The sequence below is a fragment of the Ambystoma mexicanum genome, chromosome 2q (genome assembly GCF_040938575.1).
Source record: "Ambystoma mexicanum isolate Mex_15411 chromosome 2q, UKY_AmexF1_1, whole genome shotgun sequence".
In the NCBI taxonomy this organism is placed as follows: Eukaryota; Metazoa; Chordata; class Amphibia; order Caudata; family Ambystomatidae; genus Ambystoma; species Ambystoma mexicanum.
Genome location: NC_090924.1, coordinates 150,899,082 through 150,914,523, shown reverse-complemented (window position 1 = coordinate 150,914,523; position 15,442 = coordinate 150,899,082). Strand labels below are relative to the sequence as shown.

Below are 15,442 nucleotides of genomic sequence, written 5' to 3'. Positions count from 1 at the left end.
GCCCTAATAGATGGGTGTTCTACTTTTGGAACAGAGTTATTCGAATTGCGGTTTTTTGCACAGTTTGAATGGTGGATGGTATGAATGTGAATGAAAGAGGATGGGTGAGATGTGATCACTGGCTTTGATATGATATGTGTTTTCTCTAGATGTGATATGTGTATCTTTAAAATTGGTTTTTAATACATGAATTGTCAATGTGTTATATGTGGTTTTTCCTATAAATTAATGTTTTATAATGAACTTTGAATAATAAATGCAATAAATGAACTTCAAACATATACACCGTGATTTGACTACAATGTATGCCCTTTGAGTAGGGCTATCTCTTTTGGAAAGGATGTGTGTCAGAGCTGTTATGTGTGAAGTAGTTCATGAATGATTGGAGGGGTTGCACTTATCTACTGATAATTGCAGTTTTGTTTGATCTTTTAAAGCCAGAACAATAGCATTTTTCTGGGCTATCTGCTCCTTAAACGGAAGATCGTTCACCAGGGCAGGGGCATTATGTTGCCAAACCTAGCCGTATGAAATAAAAATATCAAATCAGCCCACACATTGAATAGAGTCATGTGACATGGCAGAATTGTCCACGCTAATGGAAAGATGCACAATTACCATCAGTGTCCCATCAAACCACTTGCCACATACCTTTTACTTTCACTACAGCGGTAGTTTGCTGGTCTCCAGAATCGCATGTGTATTCTCCAGCATCCTCAGGCTTCGCATCATAGATGGTGAGCTCCACCACAGTGGCATCCTGTTTCATTGTATACTTGTTGCTTGGCTGGAGCGCCACCTCTCCCTTCCTCCACACCACTGGGGCATTGGCTTTAGTGAGCTCACAATGCAGTTTAATTGTAACTCCTTCTACAACATCTTCATTGCGTAGCCAGCGTTGGAAGAGCACAGGCGGAGCTTTAAGATTACAAAAGAGAGGCAACACGTTTGGTAATTTGGCATTAGTGCACAGTGCAGGGAGCACCCCCTATCTTGCCCAAATGACAAAAATAATTGCGTGAAAATAATCAACAATAGGATGAAAACAATCAGCTAAGTACGCTTAAATTATCAACAATGAAGTATCTGATTTTTACAGCTGAATTTCTTATATGCAGGAATTAAATCTGCTGCAGGTAAATACATTTATTTAAACCTTACATTTTAGAATCCTTAAATTTTACAAATTGTAAAAAAATCCAGTTTTTCAAAAAATGTAACAAAACAGACATGGGCGGCAGCAGGCTATAGTAAACAAGTTTAGAAGAAAATCATAGTGGTCCATGCCTGAGGGTTTGAAATCTGGGATTTTTGTAATTCCAGACAAGTACATTACAAGATAAAGTTGCAACATAAATGTTCTGGCAGCCATATTGGGTTATTAGAACTGGAGAACATGTGACACATGTTTCACTGCCGGATCTGTGTAGGGTAAGGCACGTAAATGGGCACGTAAACATTTCATCAGTAAACGTCTTGTGTGCCTGTGAGAAATTGACAGTGAAAACCGAGGGAGCACAGTCTGTGGCATTTAGGGCAGGAAGGGGTTAATCAGGATGTGCGAGACGGTTACGAGAATGAAGGACTGTCAGGTGTGAGGCAGGGTGTGGATGTGGAGAGAGGTGGAGTTGGGTTAATGAGTTTGCTCTGTCTTTGTCTTCAAAAGGAGGAAGGGGTTGTTCCTACGAGGGACTGAGGAGACTGCATGTCACGGTGCGGAAGCGGTGTTCATCTGGGCTTATTAGCTGGCCCGGGAAAACGGGATCTGAGGGCCGACGTGACCGACGCAGTGGCGGAGCGGAGTGCAGTGCGAACCAGGTAACAAAGTTCACCTTGCGAATAACGGCTGAAGAAGCGGCAGCGGAAGACCAGGGTTTACCAAGTGGAACTCTGCCAATGAGGGAGCAGGTGAGCCTGCCGTAGATTGCAGGGGACGCTGGGGAGAAAGAGGGGAAGCGCCACACGGAATGCCCCCACCGAGGGAGCAGGTGGGCCTGTCAAAGAGAAAGGGAGTTGTGGGCAGAGAAAAGGGTAAACTCCTAAGCGAAACGCCACCATCGTGGTATTTGCTCATAACCGGGACAGTCTGTGCCAGAACTTTCCAAGCAGAGGACTAACCTAGGAGACCTGGGACACCGGGCAAGGGGTGAGGTAACCACTGCTCTGCTACCAGAATGTTGGACTACGTACAAGTAACAATTGAGAAATAAAAATAAAGAAGCGCATGCAACTTTCCTTTAGTCTCAGCGTACTTTGTGTAATGAAACCCAAGTAGTGACAGAGCCATTGTAGTAAATTATTCTAATCGCTTGTAGGGGAAGGTATTCTTGTTGCAATGGGATACAATCAAATATATTTGTTGCACATTTGCATGTGAAAAGGTAATATGTTCCCCATCTAGGGATTAGCATTATTTATTCCTAGTAAACACCAATAAACATCATGCTCACTGATTATCATCTTTCCCACAGAAAGACACCAATTTAATTTTGGGGATACCAGAAAGATCCATGCCAATAGCAATAAAACAAAAAAGGATATTAGACTCAAAACACATATACTCAAAACATCATTCAGCCTTTAAATCCCTACTCAAATAATCTGTAACAACCTTTGCAGCAACTTGACATCTAGGCAGATCTTCCAGGAAGCACTCTGCAGCTGGATCATAAGACTCACCATTACTGCCCTTCTCCCCACAGAGCCTATCACCAGTGCAAATATGCACCATTCAGTGTTGTACTCTTCACTTTTACTTTCACTAGCATCTGTTATGCACACCCATGTTTATTATGTATTTGCATGTGACACAGATAAGGCTCTGCCTTGATGCTGGGGTTAAGCCACTGCCTCCGAACTGTTTGCTAATCTGGAAGTTGATACGTTTTGAATGTTTACAATTCAATTAAACTTACACTTGCTAAGCAGGAGGTCAAGTGTTTACATTGACTGTCTTGCCAAAAACATGTCTCCCCTCCCCGTAAGATTCTCCAATGCTGGTTCTTGCCAATTGCCCTAAAAGGTCACAAACGTGAATATAAAATCTTGGTTTGAATGATGATGCTTATATTATCACAAAAGTCAATGGGCAAGCATAATCTGCCTGGGCCTGAATCCTGTTAACACAAAACAGACAGAAAATATTTTGAGTACGTTTATTTGTAACTTCTATGTCTAAAAGACCCTACTTCTTCTTAAATCTCCCTGTAAAGAGACTAACTATCCCTCATTAGGATATGCTCTCCCTAGTGTGTGCTGGTGTACCGCCTATCTAGGTTAGGGGATAAATAGAGAGACTCACCCTAACCTCTCTCACTACTTTTGCTAGCTTCTAAAAACTGTGGAGGTGCACACTTGTGGAAGTAGAAGTCTCATTTATTGATTACTTCCTCATAGTGTGTCTTATCAATACAGAACCTTTTTGTTTAAAAAAAATAAATAGTTCTCCTTGAGGAGTGGAACTATTTGTCTACCTGAAAGTACATCTGTTCATATTACCTTATTTTCAACAGATCACTCCAGTTATCTAAAACGATATTACTTATCCGAGCTGGCCACAAATTTGCCTGTCTCAGAGGTTAGGTCATCACCCTAGGAGAAAAAAACAGAGGCACTTTCAGGCAGACAAATAGTTCCACTCTTCAAAGAAAACTATTTGTTTTTTTAAACAAAAATGTTGTGTATTGATAAGACACACTATGAGGAAGTAATCAATAAATGAGACTTCTACTTCCACGTGTGTGCTGCCTCCACCGTTTTTAGAAGCTAGCAAAAGTAGTGAGAGAGGGTAGGGTGAGCCTCTCTATGTATCCCCTAACCTAGATAGGCGGAACACCAGCGCACACTAGGGAGTTCATATCCTAATGAGGGATAGTTAGTCTCTTTAGAGGGAGATTTAAGAAGAAGTAGGGTCTTTTATACGTAGACGTTACAAATAAACTTGCTCGAAATATTTTCTGTCTGTTTTGTGTTAACGTGAATGATGATGCATCAGTAAATTGGTCTAAAGTTAGGGATTGAAAAATTAAAACAATAGCTTTTGTTCCTTATTCTCACAGAACTCGAAGCAGAACAATGCCAGATAAATGCACCGGTCAAACATGGCCATGTTACCTATGATGCAGTATAATTATGGCAATCGAGGCATATTGTCAAAATGATCAGTGAGATGTTACCTCAGTGAGAAATAGAGGGAACATTGGTGGTGATAGGAAGACCTATATCGTAGGGAAAACAGAACATCATCTATTGTCAGATGGTCTATATGGCCATTACAACCACCTTTAAAGTAGGCTGCTTACGGGTGCTCAAATCAGTAGAGTTGAGGGTGGGCAGAAATGTGACACTGGGCTTCATGTTTAGGGTAGCTTTGTAGGCCTTTCACAAACTTCCTTTAGACTTTGGTTTAGCAGAGAGACCAAGGAAGGTTTCTACACAGTATGGTGCACTCAGAAGCTACCGTGTCTTTCATGTCTAAAACAGGGCATTGTGAGATTGTGGCTCACAGCTTACTAAAGGGTGATTGCAAGGCTATACAATATCGATCAGGGATGCTTATGAAGGATGCTTTCCTCTTGACAAACTGGCCCAGGACTTCTGGAACGCTCACAGTAGAACAGAATTTAGGAAAGCTCTGAAGGCTCATCTGATCCATATGAAGTATTATTCTTTATCTTTACTGATTCAGAGATATGGTCGCTGTAATTGGAGTTATACACAATCATTTTATGGTTTTTATACTAACAAATCTTGCACTGTCTAAGTTATGAATAGAAAATTAATTGTGTACAGTAAGCTCACCAGAAAACCAAAGAAGAAAGACTGGATTAAGGCGGGACAAAGAGGCATACACGAAAGAGAGAGATTTTTCAAATGAAGCCCTAAGACTGCATGCAAAATAATTCAACAAAATGACAGCAAGAGAGTTAAAACAAATCTGTAACTTGAAAATAGCAGCCCTGCCCTGTACAATCAGACATCTCACAACAACTAGAAGAGAATAAAAGATATTAGTAGGGTTAAGTGGCAAAAGTAATCATCATAAAGACATAGATGTTGCTTCCATATTAATACCAAGCTGTCTTCTACATATGGACTATTTAAATGATCTTGTGTCTGAGGCGCTGTGTAGGCATTGTCCATTCTTCCAGATTAAGTTTAGGTCAGGATTTCAATTTCGCTAAAATTGTTCTCTTGCCAATAATCATGAAACTTTTAATTCAACGAAGAGTATTTCTACTGCCAACCTATTTCTCACCACTAAAGATGCCATTGACAACATTACGTTTTATGACAAAGCCAAGACACAAGATGACTCATTTTTACTTTCTCGATCTCCTTCAAGAATTGTTTGACCTTTTCTACATTTGGTTAAAGTATGTCTATTGTTACCTGGCAATACAGTCGTTTTCTGAAAGTGAGAGATTTTGTTTGCATATTTTTTGCTTTGTGGGAAGAGTCTGAGGATCACTCTTTGCAGAACCAAAGTTAGTTTCATGTCGAGGGTGATTTCAGTTGAGTGAGACTGCTTTGTGACCCAACTAACGGCCTTCATTGTTCTTCTTACTACAGAGTAACTGTACTTTGCAAGCAATCAGGATTTTGCAGTGTTGACATCTTGTTGATGTTTGCTGCACTCCACATTGTGTATTTTTGAGTCAATATCTGGTGCCAGGCATGTGTGCATACATCAGAAAACTCGATTATTGCTAGTTAATGCCAGATGAAATGTTGCTTGCAATTTAAATAGTCTATCAGTTAGCCACTTACAATCCTTTTTTGTTTTGTTGGTAATACATTCATTTGTATTAAGCAGTTTAGCTTCTTTTTCTCAAATGCACATTAACTAGTAAGTTGCACATTCACCTATAAAATACAACTAAGATTGATACTCATTTAATTGACCTCAGAAGGCCATCGCCATTGTACCTGTGACCCTAGGCTTATACAGATTCTGCATCTGTTTCATTAGGCTAAAGAGCCAAAATGCCTTATGGTTTGTGGGTGATTTGTGCCTTAACGTTAGGTACTTCGTTCATGCATGATGTCATGGGAATACATTTCCTTCCTGGGCCAGGGCATGCATGAACAACAATAGGCTATATGAGTTCATTCTTTTAACCTTCCTAAGAATAGCATCTTTTGTAAATTTGATTTTTTTTTCTTAATATTTTTTGGGGATTTTTCAAAAGGCAAAATAAAATAGACCAATTGGTCAGATCTAAAAATAAAATGGAACAATATATTTCCCATTTTGCTTGAATGAGGAAAGCCTGAACATAAGTGTTATACAAAAACTATTAAATAATCATAAGTAATGGCATATCATTCAACTCCAGAGATCAGGATTGTCCAATTGTGCTGAGCATTTAGGATCCATGTTATAGAATCGGCTAATCATTAGTATAAAGCAGCAAGGGTAAAATTCACATGATCAGGATTTGAAAAATGTACAGATGGCATAGGGAACTCCATTATGGATGTAAATGGAAACACGTTGGATAGCCCAATATTCAAATTCAACATTGAGAGGTTGGGATAAAACTGCAAGTTACCTTTCACTTCAAGCTGTGCCTCTGAAGTGCTTTGCCCCACGGAGAACTGCACTGTGCCCGAGTCTTCTTGTGCCACCTTCCTAAGAGTCAGGGTGTGAATCGTTCCCTTGTGCACAGATATCTCATTCATCTCATTGGGCTGCAGCGGAACGCCTGCCAGATACCACTGGACATTGGAGGCCTTTGCGCGGGAAACAGTGCACTTGAACACTGCATCCTCCCCCTCAGTGACACTGATATCCTTAAGGTCCTCAACCACATATGCTTCAGGCTCTTGAACAGAAAATGTAAAAAAAAGTGTTAAGCTGTATTGTGTGTTTTTCCATTGCCTCCAATTGTGATGCTGAACAGGATAGTCAAGAAAAAGAATACATGATGTTACAATGTAAACACTACATTAAGTAAAAAAACAAAGTCCACATGTAATAAGGGTTATCAAGTTATTTCAGAGACAACAATTTCAGAGAGGGATTTTTGTAACGAAATGAAAACACCGAAAACCACAATGTTTAAAAAAAGATATATACATGGGGGTGGGGTAAGGGGATAAAATGGGTAGGAAGGGGATTGGGGTGCACTTAAACTCATAGGGAAATGGGTGGATTGGGGAGGGGAACCGCCCAAATACAAAGGAAAATCAATTCAGTATTTATTTTGCTGTTTTTGCTTCATAAGAAAATCCTTCTCTGAAATTATTTTCGAAAAAATCACAGAACCGTAATCAAATTACTGCTACAAAAAACTAAAAAGCAGAGAAATGAAGACATTAACAAAGCGTTACTCTTCTATAAATGTGCTACTCAAAACTTCAAACATGACATCACAAATGGCATCACTCCTGATATTGCTTCAGGTCCTGCCATCAATTTTATTGCTATGTACATTCCAACACAGCAGTAAACCCTCATTATTCTCTTTGCTCTGTTCACATTTGCAGTGCCCCTCATGCACGCATATTGCGTTCCCATACATTCCCCTATAAAGCAAAAAGTGAATAAAAATTGTGATATAAAACACAGATATACTTTAATAAAACACACCATTTGGAAAACAACTAAATGGAAAAATACTACACGAAACCCACCCATTAGAGAAGAACAGTGAATAAGCAACTATGGCACAATGCAGCACTCTGAGTAATGAATCAGGGTTGTAAGGCGAGTTAAGGCCACAATGTTCTTTAAAAAAGAGTAGGTTACATAGATGCAAAAAGGGATTCATGACCTAACCAGTCTCTAAGGCCCAAAAATGGATGAAGGGGCCAGTTAACTGTCAATAGTACCTTCTTGTGGTTCTTGACTGTTCAACAGCATCAAAGCAGGCTTTGAGCTGTTTTGTAAGCGGGCCGAATCTAGTTCGAGGACTGTGCGTCATAGTTGATCCAAGCGTACTGCGGGCATCGAGCCAGGTCGGCTATGGGAGCTCAGGAGTTCGAAGGTGGCACTCGAGTGATGCAGTTCCGAATGTGTACCAGGGTTGGTTTCTACGACTAACCGGTTTGAGACGGGTGTATCTGATGGTTAGGATCGATGAGTGATGCTCCAGCTGTTCACGTGGAGGTCTTGTACTGGCTCGAAGATGTAACTTTGATAATCCAGTATGAGGTTCGGCGAGGCAGCAGTTTGAGGTCGAGTAGGATTTAATAAATTGCTAACAGCCAGGAGAAAGTCGCTAAGTGACGTCCCAGTGGTTCCAGTCTAATTCTCGGATGTTTTATTAAGGTCAGTCAGTAGTTGCCTGTTGAGGACAGTATATTAGTACCCAGCGAGGGACACTCAGATTGAAACATGCAATCTGATTGGCGCTCGCTGAGGCTTTACCCGACTTGGAATCCCTCTCCCGACATTCTTTTCCTTTGTCCCCGGCGGGGCTGGTGTGGCAGCCCCTCAGCCAATGAGGAGCCTCAGAACGGGGTAATCCCCGCTCCGAGCCACCACACGGTTGGGGGCTGCCATCCTCACCCGCCGTGGAGCGAGGTAAGTGATTCAAGAGCGGTGCCGAGTTCTGCAGTGCTCTGGATTTCAGGCCTGAATTATTACGTTCATCAGAATGGCAACAGCAGCAACCAGCACTAAACGTGGTGTGTTCTGGCATGTGGATGCCTCATGTGAATTCAGTCTTGATGGAGATGCTCGAAAGTGGAACGTTACGATGCTCTGCAGAGCAACGGGTGCAAGAACCATCCATAGTCACACAGGAAGCTCCTGTTTTCTACAAAACAACAGCTCCATGGAAGCGCTGGGTGTGTCTGTTTTTTCCGACACCACGATGGCGGAAGATACCATGATGCCGATGTCAGATGTTGGTGCCTTTATACAAGAGAAGTTCATTGGCACAGATTTTTCATTTTTGCACTGATGTAGTCGTTTTAGGAAGTGTGTTCGTTGTTGGACGAACTTCCAGCACTGCAGTGAGGTACTGTGGGAGTGGTGATATGTTGTACCACAGTGGAGAATTATGAATGTGAATGCTTCTATAGTCTGGATTGTTTAGAAATAGTATTTATTTGAAACGTTTCAATGGCAGGAAATAGTATCACCAACGTGGAGTATTATATCTGAATTGCACGATGGTTACGTTCATGTTGGCAGAAATACTTATATATAGAGGAACTGTATAGAAGTGTTGACTGTGTGAGGCCTGTATTCTAAATACTATGAATGAGAGTGAATGAGCATAGAATGCCTGTCATGGCCTCTGTCAAGAGTAAGAAGATGGTGCACAGGAGATTAACAGAGGATAACTAATTAAATGCACTAAATAGCAAGAGTCATGATATTTATGTAATAATGTCTTTCCCTCAAGAGCAACCAAAGTTTGCAGCAGTTAAGCTTGGACTATGAACTTGATGTGCTAGTATGAAAATGCCTACATTTACTATGTAAATGCCTACTTTTTGTATTATGGTTGCAGGGAGAGCACACCAATGTATATGTTATATGTGTTTTTTGTATGGGACACCTTGCCATATTATTTGTCTTAAAAATGGGGTTGTGGCCTAGCAAACCAGGGTTTTAGTAGGGGGCAGTAATGTTAGGAGTAGAATAGGAAAGTGATATGATATGATATGGCATTTATAACGCACCTATGCTGAGCAGCTCCGAAAACCAGGTCCTGGCTGGCCACCATGGAGCTATTAGGATGATGCTGAGGAGACGAGACTCCTTGATCTTGCATATTACCCTGTGAATCAGGGGAGTGGGCAGAAAGGCATATGCTGCCATTCTGTCCCACCTGATCTGAAAGGCAGCCTAGGGAGCCCGGGCCCTGACCCTGCCAGGAGGTCGAACTGTTGGCACTTCCTGTTGAGAAGAAGTCCACCTGAGGGTGACCCCATTTGCGAAAGATCTCCTGCAGCACTAGGTCGTTCAACTGCCACTCGTAGTTGTCTGCTCCCAGTCTGCTGAGCCTATCCTCCTCCAGGTTGGATTCCCCCGGCAGATGGACCGCCGTGAGGTAGATGTTCCAGGGCTCACTTCCACATGCTGACTGCCAGCCTGCACAGTGCGGGGGATCTGGTACCTCCCTGCTTGTTGACATAGAACATGATGGTCAAGTTGCCTGTCTGAATGAGGATGATCTTGCCCTCGATAACCGGAAGGAAGGCCCTGAGTGCCAACCAGATGGCCTTCAATTCCAGCTAATTGATTTGGTACTCCTGCTCCTGCCGGGTCCAGGTACCATGGATGCATTGGTTGTCCAGAGTGGCCCCCCCAACCCTCGAGAGAGGAGTCCTTGGTGATGGTAACCTGTGGTGTAGGTTGCTGGAAAGGCTTGCCGTCTGCAGGTTGCAGTCCGTGGACCGTCATGTGAGGTCTGGGTGAAGCGACGGAGGAACGTTGATCATCTCTGTCTGGTGGCCCCGTTCCTGGTTCCAAGGTGCTGCAAGGTGCAGCTGTATCCTCCTCATCCTGAGTCTCGTGTGGGGGACGGCCAAGAGGACTGCTGCCATGAACCCCAGTAGGTGTTGGTACCACTAGGCCGAGGTCACTTCTCTGCTGAGGAAGTGCGCCATGAACCTCTTGATGGCCGAGATCTTGTCCTCTAAGGGAAAAAATTTCTCGGAGTATGTATCCCAAATGAGACCCAAGAAGGTTAGTTTCTGTGTGGGCTGCAGCTGCGACCTCTTGAGGTTGAGTGAAAACCCAGCTCGTGCAGTGTGTTCATAAGAGCGTGGGAAGTATGGTGCACTGCTTTCGGAGATGTAGCCCTGACAAGCCAGTCGTCTAGGTACGGGTAGATGTGGTGGCCTTGCGACCTGAGGAGGGCCGCCACAGTGTTCATCAGCCTGGTAAAGACCCTGGGGGCTGAGTTGAGGCCGAAAGGAAGCACCTTGTATTGGAAATGGTAGCCCATGATCCTGAATCGTAGAAAGGAACGATGAGGCTGCCGGATTGGGACGTGTAGGTACGCGTCCTTCAGATCCAGGGAGCACATCCAGTCTCCCTTGCACAATGTCTCCGCTATCAAAGCTGGCATAACCATCTTGACTTTTTGTAGAGGTAGGGAGAGGTTGAGGGTGGAAAGGTCCAGCACAACTCTCAGGGGTTCCATGTAATAATGTCCCCTCAAAAATATCGGCATGCAAAAAAATTGCGGATAAATTGTCATTTGGTGTGGGGACATTATTACATGGAACATGCGGGGGACACCCCCGCAAGCCCCCAACCCTTTTTTATTTTTCACAGGGAGAGGGTGACACCCCCGCAACCCCTGCCTGCCCCTGTCCCTATACATAGATGGTCACCTATATAATTTGCCACAACCCTTTCCCGGTGACATTATATACGGTGACCATATATATACATAGGGATATTATTACCTGATACCATATCAGGCCCGCCTGGTTCTTCTTCTGAATGGCGAAAATCCGGGAGTAAAAGCCCAAGCCTCGCTGGGAGGCTGGGACTTCCTCCACTGCCTGGCTCTCGACGAGCGACCAGATATCCGCCAAAAGAGTTGCTGTCCCAACCTGTGGGAGTGGAGTGGAGGAGGGAGGAGAGGCTGGGATAGGGAGGTGGGACCCCGTGGAGACTACAGAAAGGATCTAGGGGTCAGTGAAATTCTGGCACCAGAAATGTGCATGGAGAGCAAGCCTGCCCCTACTTGAGACACGTGGACCTGGAGGGGTGTGTCATACCTTCTTTCCCTCTGAGGCTGTTGCGGAAGAGGGGGACTGGAAAAAAGCCCTTACCCCCCCCCTTTTGTTGTTTGCGCTGATGCTGGGAAGGCGAACAGTCAGAATGTTTGTACCTCTGCTCTTGCAAACCATGGAACCGTCTGTATGTATGCCCCTTCTCAGAGCGCTGCTGTGACTAGGTGTACGGTTTGGGTGTGGTCTTTGTAAGGATGGATAAAGACCTGGCCGTTTGAGAGCTGTTTTTCTTTTTATCCAGCTCCTCGTCCGTTGTGGAGTGAAAGAGGTCACCCCCTTCGAACAGAAGATCTAGTATGCGTTCCTGGACATCAGGGTTGAATTTTGTAGCACAAAGCCAGGCCGTTCTTCTCATGTCTATGGCAATACAGATGGCACGGCCAGAGGTGTCAACGTGGGCCAGGGAGGACTCCATGATGTCCTGCGCCAACCTCTGCCAATCCTGCCTTGAAACGTGATTGTCTCTGCACCGGAAGCACTGGGAGGAAATCCGCAATTTCCCGCCAGAGCCTCTGGTTAACAGCTGCCAGCATGGCATTTGCGTTGGCTTGACGCAGGTGCAAAGACGCGTTGGAATACAGCTTCTTCCCGTACGCCTCCAAGATCTTCTCCGTCTTGCCTAGCAGCACTGCAGAGGAGGAGTCTGAGGACGACTGAGGCTTGGAGTACAGTGATGCCGCAGCGATCACCGAAGAGTGTGGCTGAGGATGGGCCGATAGCAAGAGTGTATCCCCCTCCATCTTCCTGTACTTGGCATCCAGGCGTTTATTTACCGGCTGGGCTGAGTGGAGCTTGAGCCAACCCTTCTTGGCCAAGGCAACTACGTCCTTCTGCATCGGGATCCCGTTTCTGGCAATGGGACGTAGCGTTAGGACTTCTGTGAGGACCCCCTCTGCTGGTTGCTCGACCTCGGATTGAGGACGGCCCAAGTACTCTGACAGCCCTGCCAGACGTTCGTGGAAGGCCTAGGCTGAAGATGGCATGTCAGGGTCCTCCCCCTCATCTGTGTCCACCTGCAGGTGCGGTTGGTCCGGCACTGGAGGGGGAGTGCTAGGAGCCGAGGGCTGAGGTGCACGGACTGGAGCCAGAGGCTGCAGATGAGGCTGGTATGGAACCGCCTGCACAATGGGTTGGGGGGCCGGAGCGGGCTGCTGAGGCTGAACAGGGACCGGAGGAGACTATACTGGGGCCTCCGGTGACAATGCTATTGGAGGGAGCAAGTCCCTGAGGATGACTCCCATTTGTGGAGACTTCATGAGCACGAGGAACTTTTCAAAGAACCTGTCCTCGCAGGCTGGATTGGTGGTAGGTGATATTGACAGAGTAGCAGGCGGCAGCTGGAGCCGTTGCATGCTCTGCCCATATGGATGCAGCAGGAACCTGCCTTGCGCAAAGGAAGGGTAAGCTGTAGGCCACATACCTGGTTGACACCAGTCCCACCTCGACACACGGTCCTCCACCTGCCTTCCCTAGAGCGGCGTCGGCCGGATGTCTGGATTTTCTGGCACGGCGGCCATTTTGTCGAGCTGCCTTCCACATGCCTGCGTCGTGTTGCTTGGCTCACTGGGCCCCGCCCCATCCAGGACTCTTGAGTGTGGATCATGGGGCCTACCATCTTCCTCAGACTGAGGCCCGATAGGCGTTTCGCCCTCGGAGGATCTGCCGGTAGAACTGCGTAAAGGCGCCCCCTCGGACATGATGCCGGTGCTAGGGCGTAGTCCCTCGGGTGAAGACCCGGTAAAAGAACCTTCTGGTCCCTCAGCAGCGTCACTGGGAGGATCTACTGATCCCTCTGCCTGTCGGCCGGTAGCTGATACAGCCTCAGTATTTGTGCTGGTACCAGGACCTGGGTGGTCCCGTCCACGTGGGCGAATCCTTGGGAAGGAGTCTCCCTTGCGGGTTGCACTGGAAAAGAGCGGCCCTACCTTGGGCTTTGATCGATGATAGACGAAGTCCTTTAGGTCCTCTGATGGAGATCTGTGGAAGAGCTCCCTCCCCCTGGCTAGTCTGTTCTTCAGAGACCTCGAGGAAAGCGCGTTTCACACGGTACAAGCTTTCCAGCCGTGGTTAGGGCCAAGACACCGTAGATAGAGGGTGGGGGATCTTTAGTCGGGAAGAGCCCGTCGCAGGATGGACAGCTGCTGAACTCTGTAGAAGTCGACATGCGCTGGGGAGGAGCGTGATGCCTGAGGACCGAGTACCTGAATGATGAAAAGACATAAAAGACAAAGAGAAGAAGTATCCGTGCGTGGAATTACGTGGCCGAAGCCAAACGCAGGAGCGCTGGTGAATTCGCACCTTTCCCGTCAACGCGGAAAAGGGGGCAGAGGTGTGGCGCCGGAGGGCGGAGTCAGGGAAGCACATACTCCCAGGGCCGAACCCACACGCGCCTCTAAATTTAAAGGGGAAGAAGGTTTTTTCTGGTAAAAAGGTTCCGTCTCCCGTCCCTTGGAAGGGACGCCCCATGCAGTATGGAGGAAAGGGGATGGGACGTAAGAGTATCATTAATACAACATCTTATCTTTATGTGTTCATTTATATAATTACTGTTGTTTTTGGACAATTGCACTTCTTAAAACATAATTTTGTAAATGTTCTAGATAAGTAAAATATTCTTTCTAAAACATTAGTGGAGACACAGAATCTAATAAACTACCAATCTGCTAAATAATGGAATGGAACGTGAGTTTGAACCCTCTAAAGCCCTGTAAAACCAGGGATTACTTAGGGGAAGGGTGTCAAAGCAACATTCTGGGGACACTCATTCATTGTTGTCAGATGGTAAAAGCACACATATGAAAGTGTCATGACAGTACAGAGAACACAACGTTAACTGCATATATGCTATTGGCTATTTCCAGATGTTTCCAACCAAAAGCTTTGTATTTGTTTGAATACTTCACAAAGCATATTGCTGCATATTTAGTTATATGTCTGTGTGCACAAAGTGGCAACCTTGTTTTACTAAACGTGTTAGAGTGTATATGAACAATTACCTTCATGGGAATTCAGGTTCTCTTAGTCCGGAATCTCCCTCCTTTACAACTGGTTGGGAATGCCTGCATCTGCAGGTGGGCTGGAAAAGCTGGCTGAAAAAGATAGCTGTCACTTTAAGAGTTTTAGAAGGGGAAGGGCCTTTGTCACACGTACGTCCCTCCGCGCGTCAGGCCCCCACCTTACCCTCACGTTACCAACGATCCACACCCAGTTCCTGTGGTTCCGGAGAGGGGGTAGAATTTAAGTAAATGAGTACTGTAGGGATGGATGGGTGGGTGTTGTGAAGGAGGGAGAGCCCAGACTAAGAGAACCTGAATCACCACAAAGGCTCTGTCGTCCAGGCTCTCCCTCCTTCCCAACTGGTTGGGACCCGACTAAAAAGCCTTTGAATAAGCAAGGGTGGAGGAGACAGCATGTACAGGATTCAGGCAAACAAGTTGCGGAGAACCTCTTGGCCGAATTTTGCATCATTTCTGGATGGTGTGCCATAGCATAGTGCTTGCAAAAGGCAAGCGGGGTAGTCCAAGTAGCTGCTTTAGAGTTGAGCACAATGGGAATGTGCCTGGTAAAGACTACAGATTCTGCCTTGGTTCGAGTAGAATGAGCCCGAAGTCTCTGCGGAGTCGCAAGCCCTTTCAAGTTGTAAGCCTTGGAGATACAGGAGACAACCCATCTGGCGATAGAAACCTTTCCTGATTTATTGCCAGGAGAAGGACCACCATAGGTAGCAAAGAGC

General features: G+C 45.4%; 1 protein-coding gene across 12 annotated transcripts in view; it reads right to left on the bottom strand.

The window, feature by feature from the left end:
• The window catches only part of OBSCN (obscurin, cytoskeletal calmodulin and titin-interacting RhoGEF), a 3,169,051-nt gene that overhangs the window by 1,502,148 nt on the left and 1,651,461 nt on the right, over positions 1-15,442 (bottom strand). For all 12 annotated transcript variants that reach the window (XM_069647058.1, XM_069647065.1, XM_069647061.1 and 9 more), the window contains 2 exons: positions 6,555-6,827; positions 652-918 (listed from right to left, as the gene is read on the bottom strand). In XM_069647058.1, the coding sequence (XP_069503159.1) occupies positions 652-918; positions 6,555-6,827 (540 nt within the window). The remainder of the gene's footprint in view (positions 1-651; positions 919-6,554; positions 6,828-15,442) is intronic.